This window comes from Podarcis muralis, chromosome 4 (assembly GCF_964188315.1).
Source record: "Podarcis muralis chromosome 4, rPodMur119.hap1.1, whole genome shotgun sequence".
Lineage (NCBI taxonomy): Eukaryota > Metazoa > Chordata > Lepidosauria > Squamata > Lacertidae > Podarcis > Podarcis muralis.
In genome coordinates this window covers 20,127,184-20,142,535 of record NC_135658.1, presented here as the reverse complement: position 1 = coordinate 20,142,535, position 15,352 = coordinate 20,127,184, and the positions used below count along the sequence as shown (strand labels likewise).

General features: G+C 43.9%; 1 protein-coding gene across 2 annotated transcripts in view; it reads right to left on the bottom strand.

Moving 5' to 3' along the window:
* Nucleotides 1–15,352, bottom strand: part of CNTN5 (contactin 5) — a 359,100-nt gene that overhangs the window by 14,268 nt on the left and 329,480 nt on the right. For both annotated transcript variants that reach the window (XM_077927013.1, XM_077927014.1), the window contains 3 exons: nucleotides 14,954–15,024; nucleotides 9,461–9,695; nucleotides 7,361–7,470 (listed from right to left, as the gene is read on the bottom strand). In XM_077927013.1, the coding sequence (XP_077783139.1) occupies nucleotides 7,361–7,470; nucleotides 9,461–9,695; nucleotides 14,954–15,024 (416 nt within the window). The remainder of the gene's footprint in view (nucleotides 1–7,360; nucleotides 7,471–9,460; nucleotides 9,696–14,953; nucleotides 15,025–15,352) is intronic.

Genomic DNA, 15,352 nt, shown 5'->3' with positions numbered 1-15,352 from the left:
GCATAACAGACACACACCAGTAAGGAGTCAGAATATAACCAGCAGGAGAAAATACAGCAGACAAAAGCTAACCTTATTTTCCAAAAGCCCACTAAACCTACAGTGTTTTACATGGCACCTGAAAGACTAGGAATGGGCCTCTCATGGGAAGCAGTTCTAAAGCGTGGGTGCAATGACCGAAAAGGCCCTGTCCCATGTAACTATCCCTTAACCTCCAGTTTTATTTTTTAAAAAATATTTTATTAAAATAATTTCAGCTATAGAAAATAAATGAATGAAAAACAAAAGAGAAAGATAGTGCAAAGATACAATAAGAAAAAAATAATATAATACACTAAATATAACATTTATATAATTATTATATAGCTATATAAATAGTATTATTGTCCTAATACATATATGATTATTGATAACCTACTGTATTCTGTATAAACTTGTTCCACATGTCAATATATTTGTCCAAACAAAGCCTGTGTCTATACGTTGTCTGTTCACATGTTGCTAGTATTGTCATCTCATCAATCCATTGATTAAAAGGGATCATATCTTTATTCTTCCCTAACCTCCAAAGCTGAGCATTTATTTTTAAGTACGGAAATCAAGATCAAGGGACCTTTTCAACGGGATCACACTGAAGCATGGTGATGCAACCAAATAATTTCTGAAATCCAGTGAAAGATACATTTCCCCCTTGGGAGTCCATGGTGCTAGGAACACACCATACATTTAAAGCATTCTTATACCACTTTAGCAGTCATGGCTTTCGCTAAAGAACCCTGACAGCTGTGCTTTGCTAAAGGTCGTTAGAAATTGCAGCTCTGTTGGGAGTGTGTGTGTGTCTCCTAACAATCTCTCTGCACCCTTAACAAACTAAAATTCCCAGGAGTCTTTGGGGGAAGTCATGGCATCACAGTGCTTTACGGATGCTGTGGGTAGTTAGTTGGTGTTGTGAATTAGGTTTAAAGGGAATTGTACCTGTTGGTTTGTTTTTTAAAACATTCCTATTTATTATTGTTGTATCTGATTACTTTTACCTCATACAGGCACCATTGTCCCACTTTGGGGGAAATGGATGTATTTATGACAGCACCAGTCCATCAACCTTTTCCTTTCATGATGCTGGCCTGTAAGAAGACTGTGCATTGATTCCAATTTCATCCAGAGGGCAATTTGGCTCTGAAGAAGCTACTCATAATTATCTAGACAACATTTCCTCAGAGAACGAGGCTTACAGCCCAATTATGCAGCAGCTCGCAGATTCAAGCAGTCGCTTCCAGTGCCAGGGCATAGAGGCAATCTGCAGCTGCTAGCAATTTTTCAGGGTGAACAGAGCAAAGGTGTGAATCTCTGCTTGCCCCCCCCCCCTGCAGCTAAAGCTGTCCCAAAGGACTTGGAAGCTCAGGTAATGCGTTGGACTTGGGACAAATTGACATAATAAAAATGTCTACGATAAACAAAACACGGCATGTGATATATATGTGTTGCCCTTGCCATGCCACCCTAGCCATTGAAAGCCAGCCTTATGAAAAGGTAGAGCTTTGTGGAATACACAGGGTTGGATCCAGACTAAGGGGGAACTCCTGTGGCAAGACCTTCTGGGATGAAAAGCTTAGGATACATTGGATTTCTGGCTCAGCTTGTGTAAGGTGTTCATCTCAGTTCAGCCAGCGCTCAGTCAGTTCAGCCAGCGCTCAGTCCCTCAGATGTGGTATGATGGGGGTGGAACCAGAGAGGGAGGACTCTGGTTGGCTCCTCAGCCCATTCAGCTTAGTCACATGACCTGGCAACCCAGCATAGAGCACTGTTTTAAAAGCTTGTGTAGCCTTGCCAGGTTTCGGCAAACCAGCCGCCGCCACCCCACTACTAAGAGCCAACACACCAATGAGGCACAATAAGGCCTCCGCTCAGGCAGCAGAAGACCCTGAGGCAATGCCTCCTGGGTGTTATGCCTGCTGTGCTGATGTTGTTTGGAAAGCATTGGTGCTGATTTCAGCTTGGACGGTGCCAATTTCCAGCAACACCTCAAACAGTGCCAGATCTTGTGGAGCACATGAGAGCTCATGCAATTTGGGTGAGATCTTGCTGGAAATTGGTGCAATCTCACCCAAAATGGTTGCCAATGCTAGCGCCGCTTCTGTGGGGCAGGCGCCTCAGGTGGCACTTCCTGTTTTGCCTCAAGTGGCAAAATGGAACATGCAGCCACTGTTGCTACTGAATAGGGTTTGGATCTGGTGTAGTTTTAAGCTGGCCTAACTTATACCAGATTGATATACACAAGTTTCTTGGACATAGGATTGCTACCTAAGGTCCCACTGACACCAATCGGACATGGCTTTGTCATGCCAAATGAAGTGCTGAAACCTGCCCTGCAGTTTTGTGAATATTTTCTTCCTCCAGTTTTCAGTCTCATTCCCAGGGCAATTTAGAATTTCTTTATAATTTGGTGGCTAAAGGGTTGAGCTGATCTTATGATTTCCCCTGCACTCAACATTTCTCCAGCACTCTTGCAACCTTTCTGATATGACAAAGGCCCCTATGAGAAGTTACCTCATAGTGTCTTACCCTCAGCTTTGAAGTGAGGGTAGCTGGGAAGGCTGGCGACTGAGCACCCGAGACCAATGCACTGACTTACTTCATTTTTTAAGGTAAGTTCTTCCTTTTACCTTACATTTCCCCCCACATTTATTTCTATAACAGTAATAAGACCCTGCTTTAAGAAATAACAACAAACAGGTGCCAGGTGTGTGAGAAGCACCATCCCTGCCTTTCTGTGCTTACAAGAAAGCCTAGTTGGAGATATCATGAGCTTTCCAGGAACTATGGGCACCCAGGAAGGCTGCAGAACACTGGAGAGATATTATTTGCAGAATGAAAGGACAGATACTCACAAAGCCCCTCAGGCATCTTGATAGTCAGGGAAGCAAAACAAAAGCCCCACGCATCATACCATGACAATGTCGCTTTAAATTTTCTCTCCCCTTTGATAACTCTCAGAAGCAGTTCATTTTCTCATTAACTGAGAGAAAATGGTAAAATAATAATAATAAATGCTGAAGAAATTTTCAGTGCTGCCTTAGTCACGATTCACTTTTCAAAACTGGATTTTAATAGTATTGATGTTCAACTTAAACATCCTTTGAGTCTGGCAAGTTTCCAGTGGAAAAGCGTGACAGTGGCAGCTGGTAGCTTCAATAGCTTTTTGAAAAATACACAGATTCATGGTCAGGGAGCCAATTCCTATATTGTAGGAATGTGATTGCTAAAGGGAGCCTCCACACAGCATTCCTCAAGCTGCCACATGATGGAGACAAGCAAAAGGGGAGAGCTGTATCTCCTGTATTTTTTGCTTATGATCACCCAGGGCTGGCCATTGTCAGGTTAAAGAATGCTGGACTAGACAGATCAGCAAGACACTTTATGTTTCTATAGATTACAGTGTTTTTTGTGGGAGTACATAGGAAACTGTGTTGTACCAATCGCAACATGGGTCCATCAGTATTGTCAACAAAGACTGGGACTGCCATTCCAAGGTTTCAGGCAGGAGTTTTCCCCAGTCCAACCTAGAGATGCTCTGGACTGATCTCTGCAAAGCATGCTCTCTACCACTGAGCTATGGCCAATCTCCAGGTAGAGGAATCAATAAGGCACCAGTAATGCCCAAAATTATGGATTATGCTGGATTATGGAAAAAGCTAGAGAGTTCCAGACGCTGGATTATGGAAAAAGCTAGAGAGTTCCAGACGCTGGATTATGGAAAAAGCTAGAGAGTTCCAGAAAGACATCTACTTCTGCTTCATTGACTATGCAAAAGCCTTTGACTGTGTTGACCACAGCAAACTATGGCAAGTTCTTAAAGAAATGGGAGTGCCTGATCACCTCATCTGTCTCCTGAGAAATCTCTGTGTGGGACAAGAAGCTACAGTTAGAACTGGATATGGAACAACTGATTGGTTCAAAATTGGGAAAGGAGTACGACAAGGCTGTATTTTGTCTCCCTGCTTATTTAATTTATATGCAGAATACATCATGCGAAAGGCTGGGCTGGATGAATCCCAAGCTGGAATTAAGATTGCCGGAAGAAATATCAACAACCTCAGATATGCAGATGACACAACCTTGATGGCAGAAAGTGAGGAGGATTTAAAGAACCTTTTAATGAGGGTGAAAGAGGAGAGCGCAAAATATGGTCTGAAGCTCAACATCAAAAAAACGAAGATCATGGCCACTGGTCCCATCACCTCCTGGCAAATAGAAGGGGAAGAAATGGAGGCAGTGAGAGATTTTACTTTCTTGGGCTCCATGATCACTGCAGATGGTGACAGCAGCCACGAAATTAAAAGACGCCTCCTTCTTGGGAGAAGGGCAATGACAGGCCTAGACAGCATCTTGAGAAGTAGAGACGTCACCTTGCCAACAAAGGTCCGTATAGTTAAAGCCATGGTTTTCCCAGTAGTGATGTATGGAAGTGAGAGCTGGACCATCAAGAAGGCTGATCGCCGAAGAATTGATGCTTTTGAATTATGGTGCTGGAGAAGACTCTTGAGAGTCCCATGGACTGCAAGAAGATCAAACGCATCCATTCTTAAGGAAATCAGCCCTGAGTGCTCACTGGAAGGACAGATCGTGAAGCTGAGGCTCCAGTACTTTGGCCACCTCATGAGAAGAGAAGACTCCCTGGAGAAGACACTGATGCTGGGAAAGATGGAGGGCACAAGGAGAAGGGGGCGACAGAGGACGAGATGGTTGGATAGTGTTTTCGAGGTTACCAGCATGAGTCTGACCAAACTGCGGGAAGTAGTGGAGGACAGAGGTGCCTGGCGTGCTCTGGTCCATGGGGTCACGAAGAGTCGGACACGACTAAACGACTAAACAACAACAACAACAATGCCAAAAAAGCGGGGCGCGGGTGGCACTGTGGGTTAAACCACAGAGCCTAGGGCTTGCCGATCAGAAGGTTGGCAGTTCGAATCCCTGCAACAGGGTGAGCTCCCGTTGTTTGGTCCCAGCTCCTGCCAACCTAGCAGTTCGAAGGCACGTCAAAGTGCAAGTAGATAAATAGGTACCGCTGTGGCAGGAAGGTAAATGGCATTTCCGTGCGCTGCTCTGGTTCGCCAGAAGTGGCTTAGTCATGCTGGCCACATGACCTGGAAGCTGTATGCCGGCTCCCTCGGCCAATAAAGCGAGATGAACACCGCAACCCCAGAGTCTTCCACGACTGGACCTAACGGTCAGGGGTCCCTTTACCTTTACTAATGCCAAAAAGCACACTCATCCAGTTGAGAGAACCAGTTATTGTATTACCAACCATCTCTGGTGTTTAGACTTGAAGGGGTGGGAGCTCTTTGTAGTTTTGCCACCCTCAGAAGAGTGGAAAATGACAGCCCACGGGGACAGTTTTCTCTGTGGCAGCTCCTAAGTACTGAACCACGGAAAACAGTAACCAGAAAAGGAGGCCTCTGTTGGTCTAGAGCAGTGTTTCCCAACCTTGTGCCTCCAGCTGTTTTTGGCCTACAATTCCCATCATCCCTTGCCACTGGTCTTGCTAGTCAGGGATGATGGGAGTTGTAGTTCAAAAACAGCTGGAGGCACAAGGTTGGGAAACACTGGTCTAGAGCAAAGGACTATCTAGCATGGACTTTCCAAGTGTCCCTAGTTTCCAGGGACAGTACCGGATTTATGCAACCCCGAGCCAAGGAGATGAGTAACTATACAACTATTAGAAGACACCTGAAGGCAGCCATTTACAGTGGTACCTCCAGTTGTGAATGGGATCCGTTTTGGAGGTCCGGCTGGATCCCGAGGTTCTGCGCATGCACGTGGCGGTAGACTGCTTCTGTGCATGTGTGCACGGCGAAACCCGGTCTGATACCTCTGAGTTTGCCGCTTTCGTAACGTGAAGTTTACATAACCAGAGGGTTACGTAAGCTGAGGTGCTACTGTATAGGGAAGTTTTTTAATGTTTAATGTTTCATTATGTTTTTATATATGATGGAAGCCATCTAGAGTGGCTGGGACAACCTGGTCAAATGGGTGAGATATAATAATAATAATAATAATAATAATAATAATAATAAATAGGTAAAGGTAAAGGGGACCCCTGACCATTAGGTCCAGTCATGGCCGACTTTGGGGTTGTGGCGCTCATCTTGCTTTATTGGCCAAGGGAGCCGGCGTACAGCTTCCGGGTCATGTGGCCAGCATGACTAAGCCGCTTCTGGCGAACCAGAGCAGCGCATGGAAACGCCGTTTACCTTCCTGCCGGAGTGGTACCTATTTATCTACTTGCACTTTGACGTGCTTTCGAGTCATGTGGCTGGCATGACTAAGCCACTTCTGACAAACCAGAGCAGTGCACGGAAACACCGTTTACCTTCCCGCTGGAGCAGTACCTATTTATCTACTTTCACTTTGAGGTGCTTTCGAACTCCTAGGTTGGCAGAAGCTGGGACCGAGCAACGGGAGCTCAGCCCATCGTGGGGATTCGAACCGCTGACCTTCTGATCGGCAAGTCCTAGGCTCTGTGGTTTAACCCACAGCGCCACCCGCGTCCCTATTAATAATAAATAGGATGTCCCTATTTTTATCAGAGAAATGTTGGAGGGTATGCTAGTCTGGCATTATATTTCCCACCATAATTTTATCCTCATATCCTCGTACTCTGCCTTGCTATATCTTCAGAAAAGTGCGGATTATAAATTTGCTAATAAATAAATAAATATAAAATAAAGACGCAAAATCCACACACACACACACAAAAAACCCAAACCCAAACAAATTTCCACCCAGCTGCATTTCTCAATGGGGAAAAGTACAAAGTTAGAGGATGCTAAATGACCAGCCTGCATTAGCCTCAGAAGCAATGCTGGCGGTTCTTTGCTGAAAACCCAGGGCCACGTTACCGATAGCTCTGACTGCCATTCAAGGATGCCTTTGAAAGCGGACAATTGCTAGCAATATACCCCTCAGTACAAAACACAGCAGACCTGCGGTTGTTCCAAGTAGGTCACAGGGGACTTATCTCTCCTGTCACTTTTGTTAACAAAACATGGCAGCAAACAATTGCAAAAGAAACAGGGCAGCCAACCGCCCCGGAAAAAAAATATATATTGCAAAAATAAAATAAAAATGCCGCCGATCGGAAAAGCCTCTGAAGTCTCGAAAACCTGCTCTGTGGATTCTATACTTTACTCAGCATAATGGGTAATCCAGCCCTGTCTGAATAACTTCCTCTCCTTTTGTTACTGCTGTATGATAACTATTAAAAAATGGACAGAGCTTTCACCGCATCATCCTTTTAGCCGGCCACAGGGTTAGGGAAGCAAAAGCAAAACCCATCACAGTTTGTATTGTATATTAATACCTCAAATCCCTGAGGTCTTCCCAGGCTTTCTTTGCTATGTCTCCACGCAACGAGAATCTCCGAAACAGACAATCCTGTAGCCTGGACATCAGTTGGAGCAGCGCTGGGTTCTGTAGGTAAGGGGGGGGGATGAAATAGTGAACTTCAGCTGGAACAAAATAGCAGAGCCAAATTTGTCATATACTTTCCCTTTAGCCTCTCTTATTGCTGGGGATAAAACTTCACAGTTGTCCTGAGCATCAGCAAAAGCGACACAATGAAAACTGTTATTTCTATTGCTTTCCTTTATGTCACATCCGTTCATATCCCTATTACCGACAGGCCCAGAGAGATGGGCTATTGAGAACTCCGATGCCTACGCCACAGCCCACATGCATCTGAATGTTTTGTGACAAACTAGCACAATCCTAAGCGTTTATGATCGATGTGGTGCGTGGGAAGAGAGGGTTGATTATTACCATGGTTGCTTCCAATATTAAAGCATTTATAGCCAACTTTTCAAAACATGCACTGAAGGAGGCCTACAGTAAAATAGTCGCGATGCAGTCACAATATGACACCTGGATAACACATCAAACCTAAGTTCCTATGTTTTCATAGCATGAAACAAGAAATGTTATGGAGTGAGAGAAATATTATGCTTCGATGTTTTCCACCCAATATGATGGTCTGTGCAGTAAGTGTGCCTTGTTTTCTGTTTTATGCAATTCAAAGATTTGTGCATTGAAAGCCATTTCCTGGATTTTATATCATTGAAGCAATTACCTTGTTGTCAGGGAAGATTGCGGCAGGACAAATAATTTGCAAGCTCCCCAAAATGGTGGGCGGCAGTTTTCTATAAATGTGGAAATTATTTCCCTTTCACAGAACTGTGTTGCTCCAAATGGAAAGTGAGGAGACCAAAATATAAATAGCTTTTCCCCATATGGGAACAGAAATCAAGTCTTTTTGCTTAATACAAGAAACAAATGCTTGCTTTTTTGTTGCATTGCACGCCGTTATTCACTGGGCTTTCACCAATGCTAGACACTAAAATGCAAATTTGCAGGAAAAGGTTGGGAATGCACAATCTATGAATAAGCTCTGGTATAATTTTCTGAAAGTTTATGGAGATGGAATGGTAGCTTTTATTGATTTGGACTGGAAAAAGAGACCATCAAATCTGCTATGAGATGAAATAGCCCATAACTCAGTACATTGGTGAATGTTGTTTGACTAACACTAAGAATAAGATTGATAGGTCCATTAGGTTTGCCTATAATTGTTGCCAGTGTTATGATCATAACCTTTTATTAATATTCCAGCATCAACTTCCAACTATAAATGCCTTTGTAGAACTGTGCAGATGAAAGGTCCAATATCTATAAAAGTTCTTTTCATAATATTTAAGATATTATGCACAGGGTCTCAGCTACACTGTTTTCTCATTTGCAAAGGCCATCATCTGGACTTCCATGTTTAGTTTACCATAGATAGCTGTTGTATCTAAAACTAATGGGAGAGCTTCATTCATTAAGTGAAAATGAGCCTTGGAAAGGTAATCAGTGGGTATCTCTTTACTTAAAAAATTGTGTCTGTTTAATACTAGTTTGCCATGGGAAGCCCATGTTGTGAATACTCCTAAGTATCCACAGGAACATAAAACAAGCCTGCTGGAACAAGCAAATGGCAGCTGGTTACTCCTGCCATAGCCTAATTATTATCAGCTTGCAGTGATAAGGAGGGAAGCTTTGCTACTGGTACCTCTGACGTTATGGAAGTCACTTCCTGCTGAAATATGAAAGGATCCATCTGCATTGGCATTCGGCTGGCTTTTGAAGACACGCCTGTTTACACAGACTTTCTCTTGATCTCTCAAGTGGAGTCTTCTGTTTAATTACTGTTCTGTTCTAATGGGATTGTTTTATTACATATTTCAATCTTTAAATGGGATTTTTTTAATTGTCTATTTTAATTACGGACGCTTATAATCCGTTTGTGATCTGTTTTTATACTTGTAAACTGCTTAGTAGCCTATTTGGGCATTCAGCAGCGTATTAATTAATTACAGACATCTGATTTTTAAAAAATGGGAGTGGAAGATTGGGTTCACCAACTCACCTCCCTCTGCAGAGCAAATGACTACGATAGGACTGAATGGCCCATCTCCTTTGTTGTTGTAAGCACCAACTTTCACTTCGAATGGAGTCAGTGGAGGCACACTCTCGTCTCTGTAGATGAACTTGGACGCATCGGAAGAGGTTACCATTTTTTCCTTCCAGCCTCTTGTCCCGTTGGGCCGGAAGGCTACTATGTACCCAAAGCTTTCTCCATTCTGGAACTCTTCAGAAACTGGCTAAAGAAAGATGAGTTTGGTTATTCCTCTGGTATGAAGTGGAAGATAATCTGCCCAAAGCTATTTCTTGGATAATATTGCTACCATGACTACTACCGTGATTAATTTTTACCTGCCCTTCACTCTGAGATCCCAGGGCAGGCTATCACAATTTAAACACAATGTTAAAAACAGATTAGGACAACTTAAAAAGGTCAAGGTAAAGGACCCCTGATAAGTCCAGTCGCAGACAACTCTGGGGTTGTGGTGCTCATCTCGCTTTACGGGCTGAGGGCATTTGTCCGCACACAGTTTTTCCGGGTCATGTGGCCAGCATGACTAATCCGCTTCTGGTGAAACCAGAGCAGTGCATGGAAATGCCGTTTACCTTCCTGCCGGAGTGGTACCTATTTATCTACTTGCACTGGCATGCTTTCGAACTGCTAGGCTGGCAGAAGCTGGGACCGAGCAACGGGAGCTCACCCTGTCATGGGGATTCGAACCGCCAACCTTCTGATCAGCAAGCCCAAGAGGCTCAGTGGTTTAGACCACAGCTCCACCCGTATAAATAAGGCGGATCCTAAAAATATGCATCTCGAGTGTCAAGAACCAAGTAAAGAGGGGTGTCTGCAACCTTCAAAGTGACACAATATTGGAAGGGAAAGGTTAAGGGATAGCATTTGGGACACTGCTAGCATGATGAAGCTCACTCAGCTAGTTGAGACAAGCAGCCCAGTACTCAGAAAGTCCCACTGAGTTCAGCAGGACTTATTCATGAGGGTTAATAAGATGGCAAGCTTTTGAGAAGGAACAGGAAAAGATGGAACTTTATAATGCACTAGGATGCCAAATTTTCAGGCAATGTACGGCTGTATAATATACTTTAATTGTTGGAAGATACTTTCTCCTTTATAATGTTAGCTTCATGTAAAACAACAACAACAACAAAGGGTTGGATCTGGACCTTTAGAACAGTTGAAAAGTTACACTGGGCTATGCAGGATTGGGATTGAGCAAAGTCCCCCTCCACAGAGCTGTCCCCCTTTTGGTTGCAGTCCTGCTAGGTTTACTCATAGGTAAGTCCAAATGAATTCAATGGTGCTTACTCCCAGCTAAGAGGGGTTAGGTTTGCTGCTAAGTACAGCCATTGAACTGAATGGCATTTAAGTTGGTCATGACTTTCCATTGTGTTCAATGGAACTATTCAAAGGGTGACAAAGGGAACAATCCCTATGCACAAAAAGGTGGCGTAAGACACGCTGGTGTAAGTTACATCTGGGTCAAGTTACACGAGATCCAAAGCTTGTTGAGAAGCAAGGCTGCTGCTCTGCCTAAGCCTGGCAGAGAGAAAATGTGACTCTAAAACTGTGTTCTATGCCAGGTTCCCAGGTCACATGACCAAGCTGAACAGATTTAGGAACCAGCCTAAGTTTCCCCTCGCTGGTCTTGGTCTAGCTGCATCCATAGCTGCTCATCCTGGTGGATCTTGCCATAGGATTGTCCCCTAAGTCTGGATCTAACCCATAAACAAACATTTAAATCACCATATTCATAAATAAACAAATGAACAGAATACGTTTAAATGCCCAAGCCAAACTTTCGATATAATTTGAGACTTTGGCCTCAAATTATGCTGTCTGAGGGGGAGAAAACTTCCAGTTATCGTTGTCCGCCTATTAAATGGCGTTCCGGCGTTTTTCTTTTAACTATAACACAGTGAGAATTGTTGGAAGGACCACTGATTTTCATAATTCCTGGCATTATTTCCTGACATTTTGAAAATGAGATGCCTGACTATCACTCCGGTTAGGAGAGCTACTGCTAGCAGGCAGCATCTCATTTCAAGGAAATCCTCAAAGTTTGCTGCTGCATTGCAGAGTTCAGTGCTGCTGGCATGAATTGCAAGGCTCTCAACCAGACGAAACATGGTGTTTTTAATTGGCACCAACGGGAGCCTTCTTCCCATTGTATATAGTAGGCATTTGGGGTGTGGGTATGTGGAGAGATCCATTTCCAGTCTATACGCCATGCTCTGGTAACTTCCAGACTGGATTATTGCAATGCGCTCTATGTAGGGCTGTCCTTGAAGGTGACTCAAGTTGGTCCAAAATGCAGCAGACAGATTACTGGCTGGGGCAGGCACAGGCAAACTCGGCCCTCCAGATGTTTTGGGACTACAACTCCCATCATCCCTAGCGAACAGGACCAGTGGTCAGGGATGATGGGAGTTGTAGTCCCAAAACATCTGGAGGTCCAAGTTTGCCTATGCCTGGGCTGGGGTTCCATATAACAGTTCATTTCCGGGTTGAACAGTTCCGGGTTGACAGTTCATTTCCGGGTCAAATTTAAGGCGCTCGTGCTAGTATTTAAAGCTCTAAATAGTCCTTTTTATAATGTACTCGGCAGATGGAGAATCACAAGCAGAGCCGTAGCTAGGTGATCTCGCGCTCCTGGCAGAACTGTCCAGATTGTGCCTCCTAAAGGTAAAGGTAAAGGGACCCCTGACCATTAGTTCCAGTCGTGGCCAACTCTGAGGTTGCGGCGCTCATCTCGCTTTATTGGCCGAGGGAGCCGGCGTACAGCTTCCGGGGCATGTGGCCAGCATGACTAAGTCGCTACTGGTGAACCAAAGCAGCGCACGGAAACGCTGTTTACCTTCCCGCTGGAGCGGTACCTATTTATCTACTTGCACTTTGATGTGCTTTCGAACTGCTAGGTTGGCAGGAGCAGGGACCAAGCAACGGGAGCTCACCCCGTTGTGGGGATTCGAACCGCCAACCTTCAGATCAGCAAGTCCTAGGCTCTGTGGTTTAACCCACAGCACCACCCATGTCCCTGTGCCTCCTAGCCATGGACAAATTAGCTCTTTTTTCCACCTCTCCTCCAACCCTCCACCCATTCAATTCACCCTCTATTTAAACCTTTTCTTATGAGGCAATAATCAATATTTTGATTATACAGTAGGTGTATTGATGGACATATTTTTAGCTGATTTTGCGGGGGGGGGGCTCATCTGTGTCCCTGGCGGGGGCACACCTCACCACCCCCTAACTATGGCCCTGATCAGAAGTTTCTTCTTCTTCTTCTTCTTCTTCTTCTTCTTCTTCTTCTTCTTCTTCTTCTTCTTCTTCTTCTTCTTCTTCTTCTCTGCTGTTTCTTATCTCTTTGTTCTCTCCTCCTTTTTCCCTTTCTCTCTCTCTCTCTCCTTCTTCTCTTTCTTTCTCTCTTTCCTCTCTTTCTTGTCTTTTCGATTCTGTTTCTCCTCCATGAGTGCCATCTGATACAGAGGAACTCATCTTATTTTTTATTAATTTTTATGTTCATCTTAAAGATTGTAGGGAATGCAAGAGATTTAATTGGAAACGCAGGGGTCAGCAAAGTCCAAAGGCACACTTTTAAGATTAAACAGCAAAAACAGCACTATAATTTAAGGCAACTTGCTGCGATCTCTTCAGTATTTATTTATTTACTTATTTAAAATATTTATAGGCCGTTTTCCCAAGCAAACCTCCCCCAAGGTGGCTTCCATGGTAAGAATGTCCAAAATACAGAAGCAATAGAAAATAGAAATGCAAAATGCACTAAAAGTTAAATGAGCTAGCAATAATAAAACACCCGCCCAGCAAAGATAAAACCCAGTTTCCCTATTCATTGAGTTCATAGAGCAATATAGCAAAAGAAATAGAGATCACACACAGGCCTCCTGAAACAGGCAAATCTTCAGATTATAGCGGATTAAGGATTATAGTGCGGTGATTTTCCAGAGGTTTATTATTTTATTTACAAATCTATAACCCGTACTTTCATAAAAATATAGCAAGGTTGAGGATGACCTATAAGGATAGAATGAAGAAAAGAGCCACAAAAACATCCACAACACTTCAATAAATATCAACAAATACCGACTGGTTAAAAGATAAATCATGTTGTAAAAGCCTGCATAAGCAAGCAAACAAAAATGTTTTCAAAATACATTTGAGGGAAGGGAGGGATGGTTTCCATCAAACCTCTAGTGGCAGGGAGTTCCACAGGACGGGGTCTGCCATACTAAAGGCACGGTCCCTCGTGAAGGCCAACCAAACCTCAGGGAGGGAGGAGAAAGAATCAGCATGTTTAGTGAAGCAGGATGGTTTAGTGAAGAGAGCTAGGTCCACACTCCTGCCTAGGAATGGGCGAATCTGTCAATTTCGGGTCTCATTTTTCCAATCTTAAATTCAGTTCTCCACATTTTGGAGCAATTTGAATTTATTTATTTATTTTTAAAGGTCCTCATGAAAATTCACCAGCATTTTCGTCTGAATTTCTTCCAAAAAGCACATTTTTGCATGCAGTTTCGACGAATTCATACATTTTTTGCAAGCATTCCCCACCCCCATAGAATGTACTTTTTCCATTTTATTTTGACTAATACCTTCACCTTGGAGTTGTTGTTTTTTTGTACTTCTCCTAATACATGCATTTTTGCCAAAACTGGTTGGCGAGTTGCATCGCAACATTCAGATAAAGGCGAATTCTGAAGGACAGCTGCGTTTGGGTTCCACTCCTTGTTTCAGAAAGTGGTGAATTTGATCCATTCAACGTTAAATGCAAACTGAACCAGATTTCTTCCTCATCCCAGTTCTACTTTTGTGGACTCTCCTTCCTTGGAGGTTTTTATGCAGAGGTCGGATGGTCATCTGTCCTAGCTGCTTTAGCTGAGATTCCTGCATTGCAGTGGGTTGGACTAGATGGCCCTAGGGCAGTGGTTCTCAACCTCTGGGTCCACAGATGTTGTTGGACTACAACTCCCATCATCCCTGAGCTCTGGCCTTGCTAGCTAGGGGTGATGGGAGTTGTAGTTCAACAACATCTGGGGACCCACAAGTTGAGAAAGGCTGCTCTAGGGGGTCCCTCCCAGCTCTGTGATTACAGACACTGCAGAAGCAATTGCAGCAGTGGGGTGAGGGAAACTTGGTGGTGTTAACTTGTTGCTTAATATCAGATATGGATGCTGAGTTTGCTCCTTGGTTATCCCAGGTTGTGGTTTAAGTCCCAAATAATAAACCAGAATTAATTTGAGGGGTTCTGCTGGACTCTCCACAGGATCTCCAAATGACTGCCACTTCCTCTTCATGTTAAATTGGGCACCGCGGGGAGATTTTAACCGACATTTAAGACCTGATCTTCTGAGTGCCTCTCTTGACAGGCTTTGCTGTGGGGAAACCTCTGTGCAGATCTCTGTACCCTGCTCTCAAAGAAGTCAACATGAAATGAGGCCTTTAATCAAAAGAGCTCCTTACCTCCCATGCTATTACTAATTCATGCCTTCTTCCACTTCTGCCACTTACATTAGCAGGAGCTGTCTTTGGAACTGTGAACAAAAGAGAGAGAGGGGGAGAAGGGGGAAAATTGAGAACAAGCTAGTTTGTGAAGTCAACCCCCTTGTCAAGAAGATGATGCATCCTGGGCAAATCAGGTAAAGGGGAAAAAAATCAAATAAAGGAAAATGCTGCTATCTGTGGTTGGATTCTATTTCGAGTAGAAACCCAATTATCCTGATGCACTGCGCCAGGAAGATTTTGGGCATCACCTGGAAGGACAGAGTCTCAAGCCTACATTCCCAGCATGGTTGCATGCCTTTCTCAGCGACGTCTATGCTGGCTTGGCCATGCCCACAGAATGGGAAATCAGTATAAAGT